Genomic DNA, 21,583 nt, shown 5'->3' with positions numbered 1-21,583 from the left:
GACTGCCACCTCTATAATCCAGAAATTAGGGGAACGCAATGCATGTTGTAGGAGACTATACTAAAATTTGCCTATTACTATTTAAGTACTAAGTTTCATGATGTTTACTTATAAAGTAAGTTTGATGTTGCAGTTAGAAGCATGCACAGGTGAAGAACATCAGTTCCTTCTATGTTGCAAGCATCAATGGCCTCTGAAGGACATTTGAAAAACTAATTTCTTCCTTTTGTTTTCTCTCGCTACTCTTTACCAATGACATTTTTTGTCAACAAGCTATTAACTATTTATTTATTAATTTATATCCTGCCTGTTTGCTCAGGGTAGTGCACATGGTTTTCCTTTCATCCATATTATCTTCACAACCACCCTCTGAGACAAGTCAGGCTAAGTGATTGGCCCAAGGTCACACAATGAGTTCCAGGGCTGAGCAGAAATTTGAATGCAGGTCTCACAAATCCTATTTAAACACTTTAACAACTGCACTGCACTGATTCTTTCTCTTTTTCAAAGTGTAGTAGTGCAAACCACTTCACTTTCACGAAGTTTTAGTCAAGACATTGTTAAACGTATTCACTGAAAATACTGATCTCAGAGCTGCAAGCCATTATTATAAATTACAGTCAATCTGTGTTTCCTGCTTTTAGGATATAGTTTAATGTAAGTGTAACTAATTTTTCAGTTATTCCAGAACTCCCTTTGACTAGCTTTGAAATTCGCCTACACTATAAATTTTACATTTCTGCACAAGGCTTTCAACATTTCTGGCATTCTTTTCCATCCCAGCCTTTCATTTTACCCACTTTGCACAATTCTTCCAAATTTATTTTCCAAAAGGGAAATGCCAGAAAATGGAGCATCTTGCTTAGAATTTATCTGTTCCAGCATTACCCGATTAAACCTACTGCAGAACATGTGTAAGCAAAAGAAACTGACTGGACATCTTGTATATATATTTATTTTCAAGTAGTATTTATGTTCATTCTCCCCTCCCTCACACCTTATTAGACATACTTAATGCTAATCCTGTTCAGCCAAAATAAAGAGAATTTATTTAAATATGAAATTTGGCTTGAGATTTGAGGCAGTTTGCTCCATAGGCACAAGTTGCATATTGGCCACCAAGCCCTTCTTTGCAATTACTGGTATCTTCCAGCAGCTTAGGGTTTTTTTAAAGGCAACCCCTCCATGTTGCTCATCACATACTCTTGCTACATTTAACAACGGGCCAACAAGCCATGTCGTTCCTTTTTGCACTATGGTGTCATTATGGCACAAAGAGTGGCTGGAGCTTCCCATTTAAGGCACTCACAAAAATTACCACTACCAAAAGTAGCCTAGGAGATTGCTTTGAAACTTCCTGTCTCAAATTTTACTTCTGGAAGACTACCCTGGTAAAAACAAACAGGCATGACATGAGCCAATTTCTGACATAAGCAATAAAATTAGAAACTTACCCTGCTTATGTATCAAAATTTTTATTTTTAAATATACGTATCATGTATGGTTGTTGTGGGTTTTCCGGGCTGTATTGCCGTGGTCTTGGCATTGTAGTTCCTGACGTTTCGCCAGCAGCTGTGGCTGGCATCTTCAGAGGTGTAGCACCAAAAGACAGAGATCTCTCAGTGTCACAGCTGCTGTGACACTGAGAGATCTCTGTCTTTTGGTGCTACTCCTCTGAAGATGCCAGCCACAGCTGCTGGCGAAACGTCAGGAACTACAATGCCAAGACCACGGCAATACAGCCCGGAAAACCCACAACAACCATCGTTCTCCAGCCGTGAAAGCCTTCGACAATACACATCATGTATATTTAATGTATAATTAAGTATTTATAGTTCTGCTTCTGAAAGCAGCAAATACTGGTGGGCTTGTTTTTTTAGTGGAGGAAAACAAGATTGCACTTACCTGTAACTATTGTTCATCAAGTCGTCTTCTGTGCAGGCACATGTGTAGGCCAGCCACGGATGTTCCAAAGCTCCTAGAGGCACAAGTCGCTCACCTAGCCTTTTTGCTCACTTTCCCCCAGGCATGGCTATAAAAGGTAGGGCAAGTGGCTCTCTCCCTCAGTTCTCTAACCTGCTGGTGCAGAAGGAATGTAAGAAAAAGAGCACACAGGGGAAGATGGGAGGGATGTGTGCATACACAGAAGACCGCTTGATGAACAACAGTCACAGTTAAGTGCAACCCTGTTTTCATTGCCATGTCTTCTGTGCAGTCCCACATGGGAGATTAGCGAGCTAATTTACCCAGGAGGTGGGCGTGAAACTCATTAATGGAAGAGACTCTTCAGGACGGCCTTGTCCACAGCTCCCTTCTGGAGTCTACATAAATGGGATAATGCTTGATGAATGTGGACAGTGTAGACCAGGTGGTCGCCTTACACAATTCCACTAGAGGAATGCCCAAACTGAAGGATGACAAGGTGGACTGAGCCCTTGTAGAGTGCGCTCTTACGTGCAATGGGCATAGTTGTTTGGCTCGTTAAAGATTGATTATAACAGTCTTTAATGAGCCAAACTATCCAATTTGAAATGGTCTATGCAGTGACCTTTAGATCCTTTTTGGACCCTTTAAACGAGGCAAAGAGATTAGGATCCTTTTGGAAAGGAGCTGTCCTGTCCCAGTAGAAGCACAAAGCACGTTCAACAACAAGGGTGTGCAAAAGTCTCTCCATGTCAGTCATAGGAGTAGGGGAAAATATCGGTAAGACAATGTCCTGATTTAAGTGAAAAGCAGAGATGACCTTTGGTAGAAAGGTGAGGCTTGGATGGAGGACAACCTTATCTGTGAATATCTTAATGAAAGAAGGGCCATGTCTCAGGGCTTGTAATTCACTTGCCCTCCTAGCCAAAGTTATAGTCACTAGAAAGGCTGTTTTAGCTGTCAGAACCTTAAGGGAGCAGGTAGCTAGGGGCTTGAAAGGTTTATGCATGAGTGAAGTGAGAAACAAGTAGACTCCACTGGGGAACTGACCTGAATGCTGGAGGATAGAGGTTTACTAAACTTCTGAGGAAGGACTTGCATTGTGGCTGAGCAAAGAGAGATGTCCTGTTTATTATCATGATAGGCCAAAATGGCCGCTCTTTTCCATTTGGCCTCGTATGATTTTCTGGTGTGTGGTTTCTTAGCTTCCAACAGGACCTTCTGGACTGGGGAGGAGAAATATGAACCAGGCTGTCAGCTTCAGAGTGCCTAGGTCATGGTGGAGAGCCATGTTGTCCTGGAGCAGGTGTGGTGTTTATGGGGAAATGGTAAATTCTGCCCTGTGCAATTTGCAACAGAGTGGTGAACCAGGCTTGTCTCGGCAGGTAAGGGGCTATTATGATTGTCGAGGAACCTTGCCTTATCATTTTCTGGGTGTTAACCTCATAAAGGGTAAAGGACCCTTTATGCATACAGGAGGGTGCCCAACCAAAGTATCGGAAAGGAGTCCCCAAGGCCTTGTCCTTTCCTGCCTGTAAACAATACCGAACTCTTCTCTTGTTGAGGTCTGTGGCAAACAGATCTATAGTAGGATATCCCCCACTGCAAAAACAGGACAGGGGAACTCCATGCAGACGGACCATACATAGTTCTGGGATTTTGACCAACTGAGTGCATCTGCAAGAACCCTGTTCTTGCCAGCTATGCGTATGGCAATGAGAGTAACTTGATGCTGGATAACGCATTTCCATATCAGTGAGGATTCTCAATGGAAAGCCAAGGAAGCTGTGCCTCCCTGTCCAAGTACTACATGGCAGATATATTGTCCGTGCATATCTGAACATTCTTGCCTTCTGTTACCAGAGCCCTCAGAGCATACCATATTGTCCTGAGTTTAAAGAGATTGATGTGCATAGACAATTCTTGAAGGGACCATGTTCCCTTTACCTTAGTGGTCCCAGAACAAGTCCCCCCATCTGGACAGGGAGGCATCTGTGTAGACCAAACTGTGAACTGGGGAGGAGTTGAACGGAGTCCCCACTAAGAGGTTATGTGTGTTGTTCTACCAACTCAAGGACCTGTGGAGGAGCCTCGGGATAGAGAACTACTTGTACGGGTTCTGATGGTGCGGATGGAACACTCCGATGAACCAGTTCTGCTGGGGACACCTCTGCCTGGCAAACGGAACTATCAGAGCCAGAGAGGCCATAAAACCTAACAATCTTTAAATTTGTTTTGCACTTTGGTGCCTGTATGAAAGGACCTTGTTTAGAGTAAGGAGAAATTTCCCTATCTTTTCTGGGATAGGCAAAGCAAGGGTAGACTGCCCCCATAAATATCACCTTTTGTCGAGGAACCAGGGTTGACTTCTTCACATTGATCCTCAGGTCCTCAGGATGGTAAGAGCCAGACGTGTGCTGGGATAGGGATTCCCTTCTGGGGTTGGAGATGGAGTTCTCAGAACTCCGGGTGAACTTGATGCAACTGAAGTGGTGGGAGCCAAAGAAGAGGGTTTTTTTCCTCTTTTCTGAATTATAAGTTGATTGCTTATCAGCATGTCTTGACTTTCGCTTTTTTTGTAGGCGGCTCTGACTGGCACTGAGGTGGAACTGACAAAAGGGAAGCTGGAACCAACTGGTCCTTCAGAGTGGTGATAGGTGCTGAACATGATGGAGAAACCAAGGAGGCTTGTTCTGGGTGCTGTGGTCTGTTATCTGCGGCATTTTGATCAGAGTTGGTAGAGCTCTTCAGGGCTGACTGAAAAAGAGCCATGTTAAACCGCAACACCCTTTCATGGCACGCTTTGGGTATAAATTGCTTGCAGACTGCACACCGCAAGACGTCATGGCCCTCTCCCAGTCAAAGAATGCATTTCTTGTGCCCATCTGATTGGACCATCTTCGTTCCACAATGGGAACACTTCTTGAAGAGAGCCTTCGATGCCATGGAATTGAAGGCGCCAACTCGCAGCTACCGTGATGGAACCAAGGAGCAGAGAGAAGACACATCCTTCTTCAGTGACAGCGAAAAAAGAACCGAGGGAGGGAGCCACTTGCCCTGCCTTTTATAGCTGTGCCTGTGGGAAAGGTGCATGAAAAGGCTAGGTGAGCGCCTCGCACCTCTAGGAGCTTTGAAATGTCTGTGGCTGGTTTGCGCATGAGCAGTTCCCACGTGGGATTGCACAGAAGACACGATGATGAACGAAAAAAATCTGGTAGTACAAAAATGTATCTAACTTTCATATCTTAATACCCTCACAACAACTACTCCTCTCACTCCAGAGTGAGTTTATAGTTTGCTGCCTGGGACAACACAGATATGCCAAAGAGAATGATTGCAAAATCACACCACTTCTGCTTGTCCCCTCCCTGTCTCTTTCTATCCTAGCTTCCCACTACATACATACAACATGCTTACCCCTCACTTGCCCTTGCTCCTGATGCAAAAGGAGCAAGATCCCACAATTGATCGTTAAATTTGTAGTGCTCCATTACATCTGCAATGCTCCCTATGTGGAGGATTGTGTGGTCCAGGGATTTGTATTTCTAGATCTTTGTGTCCCAGGGCTTGGCAAATCCTGCTGCAAATCTTCAACCATAACTCAAGTAAAATCATCAGCATATGAACTGAAATGCTTGTACAATCTAAACAATATACATTGGGAATGAGAAGCAGCACCTCTGGAGAGGTTCATATGGTAGCAGACAGGCCTTGAGGTATGCAAGATCCAAACTACAGGATTATAAAGCTGAAGCCAGCATCTGGAATTTGGCCCAGAAACTAGTACAGAAAAACACTGCTATATTTCAGAGCTATTGTGATATTAGTTTGCCAATACACAGCACCAAAATGTGGCTCAAACATGCTGTGAAGAAAATACTATGGCTCAGATCAAAAAATATCATGCAACTAGTTCAGCCCAGTCAGTGAACCTCTGAAGCTTCTGTTTTTAAATGGCAGAGTCTCAAATAGGAAGGCAATTTGTAGTAACAGAGATCTTCCAAAAGCAATTTGTGACTGGAGGATCTGCTGCGTAAAATCAGCAACTGCACTAGGAATCCTCAAAACCTGGTGATGCCTAGGGAAGCTCTTTGGATCTCAATTCATAACTCAGGAAGGTAACTGAGCCACCTAACTTTAGTCATGACTAAGTTCAATATAAAACAGGAATAGGTTCATCACTTAGGACTAAAACCGTACTGCCTTCAGTAGGACTCAGTTACAATTAACTTTACTGGACTGGAGACAAATCCTGGTTCTTGGTCTCCTGCATTCAATAATATACACTACTTAATTATGTAACTTACTTCATCTGTTAATTCTCCAAATACAGTCAGGACATCTATTAGAAGACTTGCCGTATAAAAAGACTTAATCATATTTCTGGAAAAAAACAGAAGATTAAATGTCTCAACAGGAAATTTTAAAAATTATTTTAATTATTGTATTTACATGCCTCCTTTCTTCCACAAGAAGTGTGCATAGGGTTACAAGTTAAGTCTCCCATTCAGGCCCTGACGAGACATAGACCTGATGAGCTCAATCTAGAACATACAATTCAGTTGCAAACAATTTTGAAAAACTGAGTCTGTTGAAGTTCTGTGTTGATATGAGAGAATGATAGTGTAGCTTTACTTGTATCTTCACTGCAACCTTGTGGTTAGCCATTCACAAGACAAGTAGTTTGACAGAACCATTGTTTATGACACATAAATGCATGAATGCAGGCTAGTAAAACCAAACCAAAACCCTGATCTGTAAGGCCACTTTCCAACTATAATTAGCTATTGTATAAACTACCTTTATTTTTAGTGCAATTTTATACAGACTTCAATGTACTCAGAAGGGTGTAACTCTGCTTAGGATTGCATTGCCTCTCACTTACTTGTGAAATTGCCCAGCTCGATCTTCATTATCTGCATAGAGAAACATTTTCAGTGCATAATTCTCCACATGAGCACAGCCAACGACTTCTTGAGTAATAGCTTCATTATCACCCAAATGTTTCTTCATCTGAGAAAAATTCAGAAATGTGCAGGGTTATTTACTAGTTCGTAGAAATGAAATTTCAACAGCATATTCTAGAGCCATCATTTTTAAAGTGCAGCATGAAGGAGTCACAAGTACCTTTCCGATTCAGTGCAGATATTTCATGTCTCTTGACAGGGCAGATGCTGGCCTATGTATTTTTTCACCATGGCCTGTATACTAAGGACCTCAAAGAGGCCTCTTGCCTCTCATCTGATCTGATTTTTCCCATGTCATCATGTGAACTGTTTGCCTACACCTGCCATGGAGATGTAATCAAGAAGTTTCTCTTTGGTTTTGGTCCTTCATGCAACAATTAAATCCTACCATTTGGAATACTGTAAACAAGAGTGTTCAGCAGAATCTAGTAGTATAATAAGTGATTGCCTGAAAAATGAGCATGTTTTTATTGATATTTTACTCTCATTAAAAAATAAATGGAGGGTGTTGGGGGGCAACAATTTTTTTTAAAATGATTTGACAGGTGAGAGCAAAAGGAGGAATGGGGAATGTGCAACGTGGGCGGAAAGTTTGAAATGAGCAACTCTGTGAAATGGAATGAGAGACTTCTAATCCCATCACTTTCTATTTACGGCCACTCTTGTGTGGTTTCTAACTACCTAAACATTTTCAATTTTTTAAATTCATAAATAAACATCAATTTTATTTATTGATAAATAAACATCTGAGCTAGATTCTTCAGTTTAAAATGTGAACCCAAGTATGCAGGATTGCCAAACACTAAGAAGATTCTGAGCTACAGAGCCAGAACTGTGGCTAACTTGCCAGACTGCTAATAGTTCTGCAAGACTTTGTCTGCCCACCCTGCATTAAACTCTGTATAAAGACTCAACACTATCCTATTCATAGTCAGTTTTATAGTCAGAGAAAGTCAATAGGACCGTATAGTTTCCTCCTGTAAAGCAGTTCACAGTATTTAATATAAATAAAGAGCTAATGAAATGAGAGTCCCTGGTTCAAACTAACTGCTCCAGTGACCTGAAGATTTACTGGAATGCTTAGTCAAGCAGTGCATTGCAATTCAAAGACCTCTTTTCAAAGATGTTACAGAGCACAAGAAGCCTCAGATTTCCTAATAAAATCAGCAAAGTAAATAATACTGTTATAGTTACAACAGGTGGATTTAGGGCACCTGAATAGACTTACTGTTGACATTTAGATAAACCTCATTTTATTCTTACAAAACAAAATCCTACCTTTATATTTCCTATGTTGTCAAATGACTGTAAATAAGACATGCTAATAGCAGCCTAATTTTTTTAAAGAAGAAGAATTATCACCAAAATTTAGGATTCGGACATCTATTACACTGAAGAAGCTGGTAGATATCTAATACCTAAGGGTAGGTAAAGGTAAAGGGAGTCCCCTGTGCAAGCACCGAGTCATTACTGACCCATGGGGGGACGTCACACCACGACGTTTTCTTGGCAGACTTTTTACGGGGTGGTTTGCCATTGCCTTCCCCAGTCATCTACACTTTACCCCCAGGAAACTGGGTGCTCGTTTTACCGATCTTGGAAGGATGGAAGGATGAGTCAACCTTGAGCCGGCTACCTGAACCCAGCTTCCGCCGGGATTGAACTCAGGTCGTGAGCAGAGCTTGGGCTGCAGTACTGCATCTTACCACTCTGCACCATGGGGCTACTAATACCTAAAGGTACATAGACATAAAATGTAGAAATCACATTCTGATCCTCCAAGTTTAGGGTGTGGGGAAAAGGAGTGGAAATAAGATCAGGGTGTGGGGAAAAGGAGTGGTGGTGCTGGCAGGAGCACTTTGGGTTCTGGGACCATGAGATAAGTTTTCTCAGAGAAGGCCTTCTAGCGCATGATGGGCTTCACCTCTCAAGGTCAGGGAAGAAAATGTTTGGAAAGAACCTGGAGAGCTTCATCAGGAGAGCTTTAAACTGATGCCGCAAGGGGAAGGGGATTTCAATGAAGAAGTGATAACAGTGAGGGCCCACCTGAGTAGGGCAGATCAAACAAAGGTACAAGGCTAAAAGTGCCTATATACCAATGCCCAAAGTACGGGTAATAAGAAGGAAGAGCTTGAGCTTCTCTTGCAAACAGAGGGCTACGATATAGTAGGAATTACTGAGACTTGGTAGGATGATTCCCATGACTGGAATGTGGTAGTGGATGGGTGTGAGTTGTTCAAGAAAAACCGGAAGGGTAGAAGAGGAGGTGGAGTGGCATTGAATGTGAGGAGAGGGCTTGATTGTCAGCAAGTTCTGGAGAATGTGGTTGACAGCCCGGTGGAAAGTATAGGGGTGGAAATAAGGGTATTGTTGTTGGAGTCTGCTACGGACCGCCTGACCAGGGAGAGGAAATGGATGCCGCCCTCCATGAACAGATTGGTAGAGTATCCAGACATCAGAACCTTATAATTATGGGTGATTTCAACTTCCCCAATGTGTGCTGGGAGACAAGCTCAGCAAAGCAACAATAATCATGCAACTTCCTGACCTGCCTGGCCGGTAACGTCCTTTTTCAAATGGTGGAGGAAGCTACAAGGGGCTTGGCCATACTAGACTTAATATTAACCGACAGGGAAGAGTTGGTAGATGGGGTGGTGGTGGGGACAGGGGGAAGTGACCATGTCCTCCTTGAATTCCAGTTTCTGTGGGGGGCCAAGGAAGTTTGTAGCCAGACTTGTAGGTTAGATTTTCATAGGGCCAACTTCAATGAACTCAGAGGCTTGATGAGAGTCATTCCGTGGCGGAGTGTGCTGGAAGGGAAAGGAGCGAGTGAAGGGTGGGCTCTTCTCAAACATGAGCTTTTGCAAGCTCAAGCCCTCACTATTCCAGCAAGATGGAAACATGGCAAGGGCTACAAGAAACAGATGTGGATGAACAGAGTGCTCCAGAATAAGCTAAGGGAGAAAAAGGAAATGTTCAGGAAATGGAGAGAATGACAGACCTCTAAAGAGGAATATATGAGGGTTACTAGGTACTGCAGATCAGCCATCAGAGAAGCCAAAGCTCAGTATCAGCTGGGTCTGGCCAGGGGAGCTCACTACAATAAGAAAAACTTCTACAGATATGTGAGAAGCAAACACAAGAAAAAGAGGCAATTGGACTGCTGTTGGAAGTAGAAAGAGAAACTCTGATGGAGGACAGAGAAAAAGCAGACAGGCTTAATGACTTTTTTGCCTCTGTTTTCTCCTTGAAGAACTTGAGCCCATCTAGAGATGGCAGAAGACATGGCAGGACACCTGGGTGACTAGTTGACATTGATAGAGAGGTTGTGGAGAGGCACCTGGCTGCACTGAACGAATACAAATCTCCGGGGCCGGATGGTGTGCACCCAAGAGTGCTCAAAGAACTTTCTGTCCATCATCTTCAAGGCCTCCTGGAGGACTGGGGATGTGCCACAAGTTTGGAGAAGAGCGAATGTTATCCCAATCTTTAAGAAGGGAAGAAGGATGACCTGGGAAATTACAGGCCGGTCAGTCTGACTTCTGTTGCTGGGAAGATAATAGAGCAGATTTTAAATGGATCGATCTGTAAGCATCTGAAGGACCGCTTAGTGATCCGGGGAAGTCAATATGGTTTTGTCCCCAACAGATCTTGTCAGAGCAACCTGGTTTCCTTCTTTGATCAAGTGATGAACTTACTGGATCATGGGAACTCTGTCGACATGATTTACCTGGATTTCAGCAAAGCTTTTAATAAAGTTCTCCATGACATTGTAATGGGTAAACTGGAAGACTGTGGACTGTACTATAGGACAGTTTGGTGGATAGGGAACTGGTTAGAGGACCGCACCCAAAGAGTGGTGGTCAATGGCATTTCATCAGATTGGAGGGAACTGTCCAGTGGAGTGCTGCAGGGCTCGGTTTTGGGCCTGGTACTTTTCAATATTTTTATCAATCTGGATGAAGGGGCAAATGGGCTACTCATTAAATGATGATACCAAATTGGGAGGAGTGGCAAACACCCAAGAAGATAAGAGTTAAAATTCAACAAGACCTGAATACTCTGGAGAAGTGGGCGGTTGTGAACAGGATGCAATTCAACACAAATAAGTGCACAGTATTACATCTGGACCACAAAAATGTGACACACAAATACTGGATGGGGGATACACTTCTGCGTAGTAGTGTATGCAAAAGAAATCTTGGAGTAAGAGTGGACTGTAAACTAAATATGAGCAGTCAGTGTGATGTGGTGGCAAAAAAAGGCAAACTCAGTCTTGGGTTGTATCAAAAGGGCCATCGCATTGAAATCGCAGGTCATAGCCCCTCTCTATACTGGAGTACTGTGTGCAGTTCTGGAGGCCTCACTTCAAAAAGGATGTGGACAACATCAAGAGGGTGCAGAAGAGAGCGATGAGGATGATCAGGGGTCTAGAGACTGAGCCAAACGAGGAAAGGCTGAGGGCCTTGGGAATATTTAGTTTGGAGAAGAGGAGATTGAGGGGGGACATGATTGCTCTCTTTAAATATTTGAAAGGCTGTCATTTGGAGGACAAGGAGCTGTTCCAGTTGGCAGCAGAGGATAGGACCCGAAGCAAGGGGCTTAAATTACATGCAGAAAGGTACTGGCTGGATATTAGGAAAAACCTTTTCACAGTCAGAGTAGTTCAAAGGTGGAATCAGCTGCCTAGGGAGGTGGTGAACTCCCCTTCACTGGCAGTTTTCAAGAAGAGGCTGGATGAATATTTGTCAGGGATGCTTTAGGCTCATCCTGCACTGGGCAGGGGGTTGGACTTGAAGGTCTGTATGGCCCCTTCCAACTCTGTGATTCTGTGTGAAAACACACCATAAAGATACCTTGAAATTGAAAGGAAACTTGCTCAGTTTTGTAGCCTTTCAGATCTTTCTGCGTAGATTCAATACACAGACATAGTTGAGAAATATGGTGTCATCGGCTGGGCCTGGCCCACCCAAACTGATAGTCCAAGCACTAACATGAAGCCAAAGGAGTGCCGAGTCAGGGCTAGGGCTGGCTACACAGAACTCCTCTTCTCCTGAGGAGTCCTGGCTGGCTACATGAGGCTCCTCTCCTCCAGAGGAGACCTCACCCTCACTGAGTCCAGACTGGGCCATGACGTATGGTAGGGATCTGCAATATGCTGCAATTCCACAGTACAGAATATGGAAATAGTTATAGAATCATAGAGTGTGAAGGGGCCTTACAGACTATCTAGTCCAACACCCTGCCCAATCCTGTTGGGGATGCTTTAGGCTGTTCCTACAAGTATTGGTCTAGGCAATCCTTGAAGACTGCCAATGAGGGAGAACCCACTACATCCCTAGGCAGCTGCTTCCACTGTTGAATTAAATGTGAAGATTTTCCTAATGTCCAGCCAGCATCTTCCCTCCTGTAGTTTAAACCCATTATTGTGAGGCCTATCATCTGTTGCCAACAGTAACAGCTCCCTTCCCTCCTCTAAGTGACAGCCTTTTAAATACTTAAAGAGAGCAATCCTGTCTCCCCTGAATCTCCTCAACATTTCCAAATCCATCAATCTTTCCACATAGGGCTTTTTCCACATAGGGCTTGTTCTCCAGGCCCCTGATTATCTTGGTTGCTCTCTGCACCCATTTTAGTTTGTCCACATCATTTTTGAAGTGAGGCCTCCAGAACTACACACCATACTCCAGGTGGACACAGTTTATAGTGGGACAATTACATCCTGTTATTTGGATGTTATGCCTTTGCTGATACACTCTAAGATTGTGTTCTCCTTTTTTGCTGCTGCATCACACTGACTGCTAATATTTATTTATTTGTGTCATTTATAGTCTGCCTTTCTCACTGAGACTCAAGGCAGAGTACATGGTGTGAGATTAGTACAGTCAGTATCAAGGTCATTTCCATAACAATGCCGTGAGTAAATAAAAACAGGGTTGCTCTTAACTGTAACTGTTGTTTTAGCTTCCCATCTACTCATATCCCAGTATCTTGTTCACACACACTGCTACCCAGAAATATATCCTTCATCCAGTATGCACGCTTTGTATTTTTGTTACCCAGGTGGAGAACCTGGCACTTATCCATGTTAAATTGCACCTTATTCAAATCTGCCCACTTTCCCAGTGCGTTCAGGTCATGTTAAATTCTATCTCTGTCTTCAAGAGTGTTTGCTACTCCTCCCAGTTTGGTGTCATCTGCAAATGTAACGAGTAATCCCTTCACATCTTCTTCCAGATAATTTATAAAAATACTGAAAAGCACTAGGCCCAGAACCAAGCCCTGCGGCACTCCACTGAACACCTCCCTCCAATCAAATGTGATGCCACTGACAACACTCTTTGGGTGCAGTAATCCAGCCAGTTTCCTATCCATCTAACCATCCTAGTGTCCAATCCACAGTCCACCAGTTTACCCATCAGAACACCATGAAGAAGCTTGTCAAAAGCTTTACTGAAATCCAGATAAACTACACTGACAGCATTCCCACAATCCAGTAAGCCTGTCATAGGAGGAGATGAGGTTGGTCTGGCAGGAACTGTTGGGGACAAATCAATGCTGACTTCCCCGTATCACCATATTGTCCAACAGATGCTTGAAGACTGACAGTTTTAATATGTATTCCAGTATCTTCCCTGGGACAGAGGTCAGGTTGACTGGCCTGTAGTTCCCATGATCATCCCTTTCTTGAAAACTTGGATGACATTTGCCCTCCTCCAGTCTTCTGGCACATCTCCTGCCCTCCAAGAGGCCTGGAAGATGACCGACAAAGGGTCTGCAAGATCTTTAAGTGCTCTTGGGTCTATCCCATCTGGCTCAGGGGATTAGTACACATCGATTATAGCAAGGTGCTTCTCCATAACTTCTCTGCTCATGTCAGCCAGCAGCCCCAAAACCATACTTTGCCCACAACCATCTCTAGGTGGGCCTGTTCTCTCCTTCAGGGAGTAAACTGACGTACAGTAGGCATTGAAACTATCTGCCTTATCTCTGACCTCTGTCAGAGTTTCTCCAATTTCACCCAGCAATGACTGTATCTCCCCCTTCACCTTGCATTTGCTCCTCATGTGTCTGAAGAGCATCTTTTTGTTAAGGTGAGCCCCCCCCCTGGCTAGTTTCAGCTCATTCTGAGCTCTGGACTTTCTGACAGCTTCCCTAGAGTGCCTAGCTACCCCTATATACTCTTCTTTGGATGCATTTCCTTCCCTCTGTTTCTAGAACATCTCCTCCTGTAGAATTCAGTTTCCCAAGCAGCTCTGGGTTTTTTTATGATACTTGAAAGGGTGTAAGGGGGTACGCGCTGCCTGCAGAAATCTCAGGATCCAGAGATACAGCTGAATGAGATTTTTAGAAGATTATGGCAGGGTTTTGGTGTTTTTGCCTTTTTTGTTATTTCCAAAACTAGAATTCAACAAAGAATCCACCTTGAAATGGTGCAGAATTAGGATGGTACAGGCACAGAATTTTAATTTCTTTAGCACAGAGCTCTCTTGGCTATGGGCATGAATATCCAGTATCGAATTTTTTCGATACTAGCGAAAAAATTCCACTTAAGTAATCTACATTCTTCCCCAAGAAAAACTGAATTCTTCATCCATTTCATATACAGTTATGTGAGACTGAGGTAGTTTCTTTCAATTTCAAGGAATTTTCATATCAATTGGTATGTGAACATTTTCATTCATATAAAAGTGGTAAGAACTGTGGCCAATCCTATCTCCTTGTGCAATATGATGTACAACTGAAATCACAAAGTGCACATATTACGTTATTAGGCATACAGATTAAAAAAGGTACCAATGGAGCCAAGAAACAGAAACGTCTGAATTGCCAGTTAAAAGCAGTATTAAACAATGACAGGCTCAATCCAAACAGACAAGATCCAACTGCCATGGTAGAAAGCTGGTAGGTACTCTTCTCTTCCACTATTCCTCAATACACATTACAGGCATTTCTTAGAGACCCATGCACTCAGTGACCTAATGTAGGTTCTGCTTTTCTGAGTGGGATGTTTCATATGAACCATACCACTGTGCAGACCAGCCACTTCATAAAATACCTGTGCACATGTGCATGGTGGTGTGATGCTCGATAGCTCCATTACCACAGGACTTGAATCACTGCCCCACAAAATGACTGAACTAGACCATACACTAAGCTGGAGACTAAGTAAACAATAACTCATTCAAAGCTGCTGGTCTCTTCTTTACTCTTAAGTTTGCCAACAGATATTCAGAGGTGACATGGCTTTACCATTGACTAGAGAATCACATTCATTTGGGAAAATATATAGGATTCACAATAATACAGCCAAAGATTGAAAGCCTTGACAATTTTGAACCAAAGAAAACACAAATTCTGCAATCTCAGGTAAAAGTTGTATCTTTGGATTTTTGGCCCTTCATTGATGCTTTCCCCCTTTTTATTGTCCATCTTCTGAACTCTTGACTAAAGATCCAAATCCTTTGAACACTTATGTTTTATAAAAACTACTTCTGTATAGTGTATTTTGTACAGCATGTATGGCAAATAATTCTCCCTAATAAAGAAGGTTAATACTTTCCCCTTCCCTTACCCATATGAACAGCATTATGATTTAACCAGAATGTGTACCTGAAAAACTGGATGGTGTTGCTAGAAGCTAGAATAGATTTTATGGATTTTAAAATTATTATAGCTTTCAAAGAGCTATGAAACTCGAGCTCATTGTAAACCAGACCCACACCCTTTTCATTCAAAAACAAGGTTAGTTCAGGTTTAAACAAGTTCAAATAAAGGATAAATCTTAGGGCCATTACACACATTGCATCTTTCCTGAACAGAAAGTGAAGAAGGAAAATAAAAACAAGTATCTCTATTTTATCAACAATGTATCTACTTACAGCTTCAAGCTGATCCATGAGCTTGCATAAAAATTTGCGACACTCTGGGGTTTTACTATCAATCTTCATGCCCGTCTGCATTGCATATAAACGGCCTGTAAAAGACAATGCTCTATAAGGTGTCTGTTCATATAAATTTCCTGCATCTTACCACAGCCTCTTAAAAGCAGAGATTAAAATTTAATACTATTCAGCATTACAATTCTAGAAACAAAGGCCTATGAAAACAGGGGCAGAGATTCAAAGAATCAAGCCTCTAGTTTTGCTTTGAAGCTGTGTGTCTGCCCTTCATCATGACACACAGCATACTTTTAAAACTGATGGGACTTCCCAAAACAGCAGGTAATTCAACATGCTTTTGTTGTTCAAAAGGAATGGGATCAAAAATCCCACTAGGAACCTCTAAGGCCTTATGCAAGTCAGGGGAAAGTCTTTTAATCCCAGCCATATACTCACTGAGGCACTGTGCACCACCAGAATGAGCTGCACTGTTGTCACTGATATTCCTTCATTCCACTGCTGAGGAGGAAGTGACAGGATGTGTTTGGAGCAGCTGCTTTGGGTGGCATCATTTTAAACAAAAATGAAGGAATGAGAAATGAAGGAAGCTCAGTCTCATTGCGTGACCGAGACATGGGTGAAGGAGGGCGAGACGGTCGCTTTGAAAGAACTACAGTCCTCCACCAGTCCCGGACAAGTGGTCGGGGGGGGAGGCGTGGCTTTGCTCATTCGGGAGTCTTTCTCCTTCAGACCACTCCCCACCCCAAAAATTACTCGCATTGATTGTGTGGGCCTAGCGTTGGACGCCAAGGAGAAGTTGGCAATATGCGTGGTGTACCCACTGCCTACTGCACCTGCATCTTCCCTGTCTGGTCTCTTGGAGGCGGTGGCCAGCTGGGCCTTGGAATTCCCGAAACTTTTGGTTCTCGGGGATTTCAACGTCCATGTTGAGGACGATGCCTCCATGCAGGCCATTGATCTGGTGTCCTCCATGGCGGCCCTAGGACACTCCCAGTTTGTTTCGGCTCCCACGCATCAAGCAGGTCACATGCTGGATTTGATTTTTGGGGCAGGGATGATGGTGGTCCTGGATGCCTATGATGCAGTGCCATGGTCAGATCACTTTGTTCTGAAGGCTCATCTGAGCATGCCGCTCCATTCCCGGGTGGGCGGTGAGCGGATTTACGCTCGCCCGCGGAGGCTTATGGATCCAATTGGTTTCCAGGTGGCTCTGCGGGATCCGATGCCCCCTGGCAGTACATTAGATGAGCTGGTGGATGATTGGCATGGCCGTCTTTCCGAAGCCATCGACGCTATTGCCCCCTGCCGTCCTCTCCGAGCCCGCAAACGGGTAGCTCCTTGGTTTACCGAGGAGCTTTGCCAGATGAAGCAGTCTCTGAGATGACTAGAGCGAGTGTGGAGGCGGGGGCGCAACCAAGAGGCAAGAACATCTTATAGGACGTTTATGAAAGCCTATGAGGTGGCAGTGAAAGCAGCAAAGAGGGATTTCTTTGCTGCTTCCATTGCATCCGCTAGCTCACGCCCGGCTCAATTATTTCGAACAGTTCGGTCCTTGGTCTCCCTCTCTCAGGGAGACCACCAAATTCTTAATTCAACTATTGGCTGCGAGGCTTTTGCGAGCTATTTTGCGGGTAAAATCTTGTCCCTTCGCCGTGGCCTGCCACCCACTGTTGATACAGTAAGGGAACTGGAGACCCCTTGGCCGTCTTCTGGGTCCGTATTAGACCATTTCAGGCTGCTCTCTCAGGACGATGTTGACAGGATCCTGCAGGGGATGAGGCCAACCACCTGTCCTCTGGACCCCTGCCCATCCTGGCTGGTGAAGGCCAGCTCGGAGGGGCTACAGGACCATTTGGAGGCCATTGTTAACATCTCCCTGAGCTCTGGGTTTTTTCCAGGAGTGTTAAAGGAGGCAGTAGTGCGGCCCCTCCTGAAAAAAACATCTTTGGACCCCACCAACCTGTCCAGTTACTGCCCAGTGTCGAACCTCCCGTTCCTGGGCAAGGTGATTGAGCGGGCGGTGGCAGTACAACTGCAGGAATTCCTGAATGATGCTCTAGTCCTGGACCCATTCCAGTCTGGCTTCCGTCCTGGCCATGGGACAGAGACAGCCTTGGTTGCCCTCACAGACGACCTTCGCAGGCATCTGGATCGAGGTGGGTCAGCGCTTCTTGTGTTACTTGATCTCACAGCAGCGTTTGACACGGTTGACTATGATTTGTTGGCCAGCCACCTTGCCGATGTGGGGATTAGGGGGACAGCCTTACAGTGGCTGGTCTCCTTTCTCCAGGGTCGGGGACAGAGGGTGGCGCTCAGGGGAGATCTATCGCCCCGTCACCCTTTGGTGTGCGGGTTCCCCAAGGGGCGATACTCTCCCCGATGTTATTTAACATCTATATGCGCCCCCTCGCCCAGTTGGTGTGGAGGTTTGGGCTGGGTTGTCATCAATACGCGGATGACACCCAACTTTTTCTGTTGATGGCCGGCCGGCCAGACACGGCCCCAGACAATCTGGCCAGAGCTTTGGAGGCTGTGACGGCATGGTTGAAACAGAGCAGGCTGAAATTGAACCCAGTGAAGACGGAAGTCCTGCAGCTGGGACGGGGGCTGCCAGATGTTGGGATCCAGCTCCCTGCCCTGGATGGGACTTTGGCAGTGGTAAAGAGTCTGGGTGTGCTCCTGGATGCCTCCCTATCGATGGAGGCCCAGGTCATGGCGGTTGCCAAGTCTGCATTTTTCCATCTTCGTCAGATCAGGCAACTTGCCCCCTACCTGACGCCCCAGGACCTGGCTACAGTGATCCATGCAACGGTCACCTCCAGGCTAGATTACTGTAACTCACTCTACGCTGGGCTACCCCTGGGCCTGATCTGGAAACTACAACTGGTCCAGAATGCGGCGGCACGGGTCCTGACTGGTATACCTTACCAGTCACACATAACACCTGTCCTGCGCCAGCTGCACTGGCTTCCGGTTGAAATCCGAATCAGGTTCAAAGTGTTGGTTCTTACCTTTAAAGCCCTGAGCGGGTTGAGCGGGTTGCATATCTTCGGGACCGCCTCTCCCTGTACGTTCCCCGGAGATCGCTTCAATCAGCGAATAAATATTTACTTGTGGTCCCCAGCCCTAAGGAAGCCTGCCTCACTTCAACCAGGGCCAGGGCCTTTTCAGTCCTGGCCCCAGCCTGGTGGAACGCTCTGTCAATGGAAACCCGGGCCCAGCGGGACATATTATCGTTCCGCCGGGCCTGTAAGACAGAGCTGTTCCACCAGGCATTCGGTGATTGAAGGGGGCGGTGCCATGTCGGCCTCCCACCTTTGGGGTGGGGGAGGGTTCTCCCCACCACTGCACTTGTTAATTTGTTTTATTATTTGTATATTGATTTTAGTTCTTGTTTTTATCGATTTTAACTGTTCACCGCCCAGAGCCCCTGGGGATAGGCGGTATATAAATTGAAAAAATAAAAATAAATAAATAATTAAATTATAGGTTAATTTTCTAAACTTAACTGTATTTTGGAATACTTAGGCTAAAACTTCAGACATCCCAGCTTCACAAATCATTCCACTTTCCATTTATTGTCTTTTGCATATACCACACTGGAAAACCCTATTTCAAGCCAATGTTTCATAATAACCATGTTTTCTGGGGGAAAAAATGTTTTTGCCAACTTAAAACAAGCTCTTTTAAAATACAGCAATATTTCTTTGCAACAGAAACTCCTAACTCTCACATATATTGAATACATTTAAAAATTAGTCTGAAAGTAATGCAGTACTATGAAACTGTTATGAAAGTGTGAAAACAAAAATTTAAATACATTTAATAATTTAAGACAAAATGTTTTTTAAACTGTTGCAGCTGGAAGGCTGTAAGCATTTCTGTTCCTCCTCCTTATCAAGTGGGTAAGAGTGCTGATATCACACAGTGGTTAGATGGAGGACTAGGACGACCAGGTTCAAATCCCTCACTCAACCACGGAAGCCCACCAGCTGATGTTGGGACTATCACAATCTCTCAGTCTAACCTACCCTCACAATGTTGTTGATTTAAGGATTAAAAGGAGGAGGGGGAAACAATGTGAAAAGCTGCTCTGGGTTCCTGATCAGGGAGAAAAGCAGGATAAATAAACAACAATATTTAAGTCTGGGTAAAACTCCCAAGGCATATTCAGCCCAAGTGGAGTTGAAGTGTGTCTTGGAAAACTAAGCCACCATATTGAATGCAACCATCATTCTAAGCCCACAGTAGGGAGTCCTATATATTTCTTCCCCATCCAATGTTTGGGAAGAAATATCATTCCAAGATAGAAAAGATACACTAGCATTTCCTGATATAGTTCACACTAAATCCACAGAATTCTCGAAATATCACCACTGCTCAGAAAACATGCTCCCATCCCTAAACTCTGTAGACTAAGCAGAGAAAAAACATAGGAGGAAGCATCCACTGGGTTATGCTTCAGGAGTATATGATGAGTATATGAATGGAACATGTCTCCAGTTTCAATGGAGGAAAGTCTGTGAACCATGTACCAAAAGTTTGAGAAACACTGTCTAAACTGAAACTCCAGTGTGCCTGAACAGGTACCACTTCCTATATCAAAATGCCAGCAGATAGCGAGTATTTATCACACTGCTGGCCATCAGGTCATTCTCAGCTTCATTCAGTACTTTAAAAATAAATATTTTGCTAGGTTTATAAATCTAGTCATTCAGCTGTGTTTCATTTGACTATGTTCCAATACTGTCAAAACCACAAATAGTTGGCAAGCATGTCAGCAGAAAAAGGTTGCTCCAAAAAACAAACAAAATATATCTCAGTGTGCACTTAAGGGGCAAGATTAAACATTTGAGCTAGTACACCCTGCATCAGAAATTAGGGCTGAGCACTGATTTGTTGAAATAAACACACAATAAGCACTGTCAAACTTTTCTATTTGCTCCTGCAAAAGTATTTTAATGAATTCGCTAATGTTTGTGCATTTTGTTTTACTAGGTGTTATCCACAGATTCTTTGTTACAGCCATTTGTTTCTTCCCAAAAGTATTCTCCAACAAAATCTCCAAACTGGAAGTACCTCAGAACAAGTGGTGTAACAGCTGAAAATGTATGCGGTTTAACAGTGATTTTTAAGAATGTATTATACTGCCCCCTTTTTCTAGCTCACTATTTTAGCAGTGCTCTAATACTGCCTACATGTGGAAGACTGTTCAGTTGCAAATGAAACATTTTATACATAATAGCAAACAACCACAGTGAAATGGAGAAATAAAAACTTCAACAATTAGAGCAGATTTCATGGCAATCATCAATTTTTAAACAATTTATTTACCTACACCAAAGTTCTTCTAGAAAGAATGCTGAATAAGTGGACAATGAAAAAAAGTGATGATCTCAACTGAGTTTGATCAATATTCACAAGGTCTAAAATATGATCCACACCAGTTTGTCCTGGAAAATTTCCAATTCTTCCAGGAAGAAGAAACAAGACACTTTGTCTGAGGTGTGCATTTAAACAAACTACATTCCTATTGAGATCTTCTCATTATCTCCTCTGTACTAACTTACAACAGAACTACACATTACAAAGAACATGGGCCTGTTTAAAAAATGACAGTATCGCAGAGTTTCCCCTCAACTCGCTCATAACATACATTACCAGTATCCTATCATTATGTTAATCCCCCCATCTCAGATCCACATCCCTGGCAGCTGCTGACAGAAGTAGGAAAACAAAGTGAAAACGTCAACTTATATTGCAATCCAAACCACCACAGGTAGTGTTCTA

The 21,583-nt window shown here is 43.8% G+C and overlaps 1 protein-coding gene across 2 annotated transcripts in view; it reads right to left on the bottom strand.

Annotated features, from left to right (window-relative positions):
- VTA1 (vesicle trafficking 1) overlaps positions 1 to 21,583 on the bottom strand; it is a 58,663-nt gene that overhangs the window by 31,881 nt on the left and 5,199 nt on the right. For both annotated transcript variants that reach the window (XM_054976548.1, XM_054976541.1), the window contains exons 2-4: positions 15,773 to 15,867; positions 6,809 to 6,936; positions 6,231 to 6,306 (exon numbers count right to left, since the gene is read on the bottom strand). In XM_054976548.1, coding sequence (XP_054832523.1) covers positions 6,231 to 6,306; positions 6,809 to 6,936; positions 15,773 to 15,867 — 299 coding nt within the window. The remainder of the gene's footprint in view (positions 1 to 6,230; positions 6,307 to 6,808; positions 6,937 to 15,772; positions 15,868 to 21,583) is intronic.

Source organism: Eublepharis macularius, chromosome 1 (genome assembly GCF_028583425.1).
Source record: "Eublepharis macularius isolate TG4126 chromosome 1, MPM_Emac_v1.0, whole genome shotgun sequence".
In the NCBI taxonomy this organism is placed as follows: domain Eukaryota; kingdom Metazoa; phylum Chordata; class Lepidosauria; order Squamata; family Eublepharidae; genus Eublepharis; species Eublepharis macularius.
Note: the sequence above shows the minus strand (reverse complement) of the source record. Positions and strands in the feature narration are given on the sequence as shown.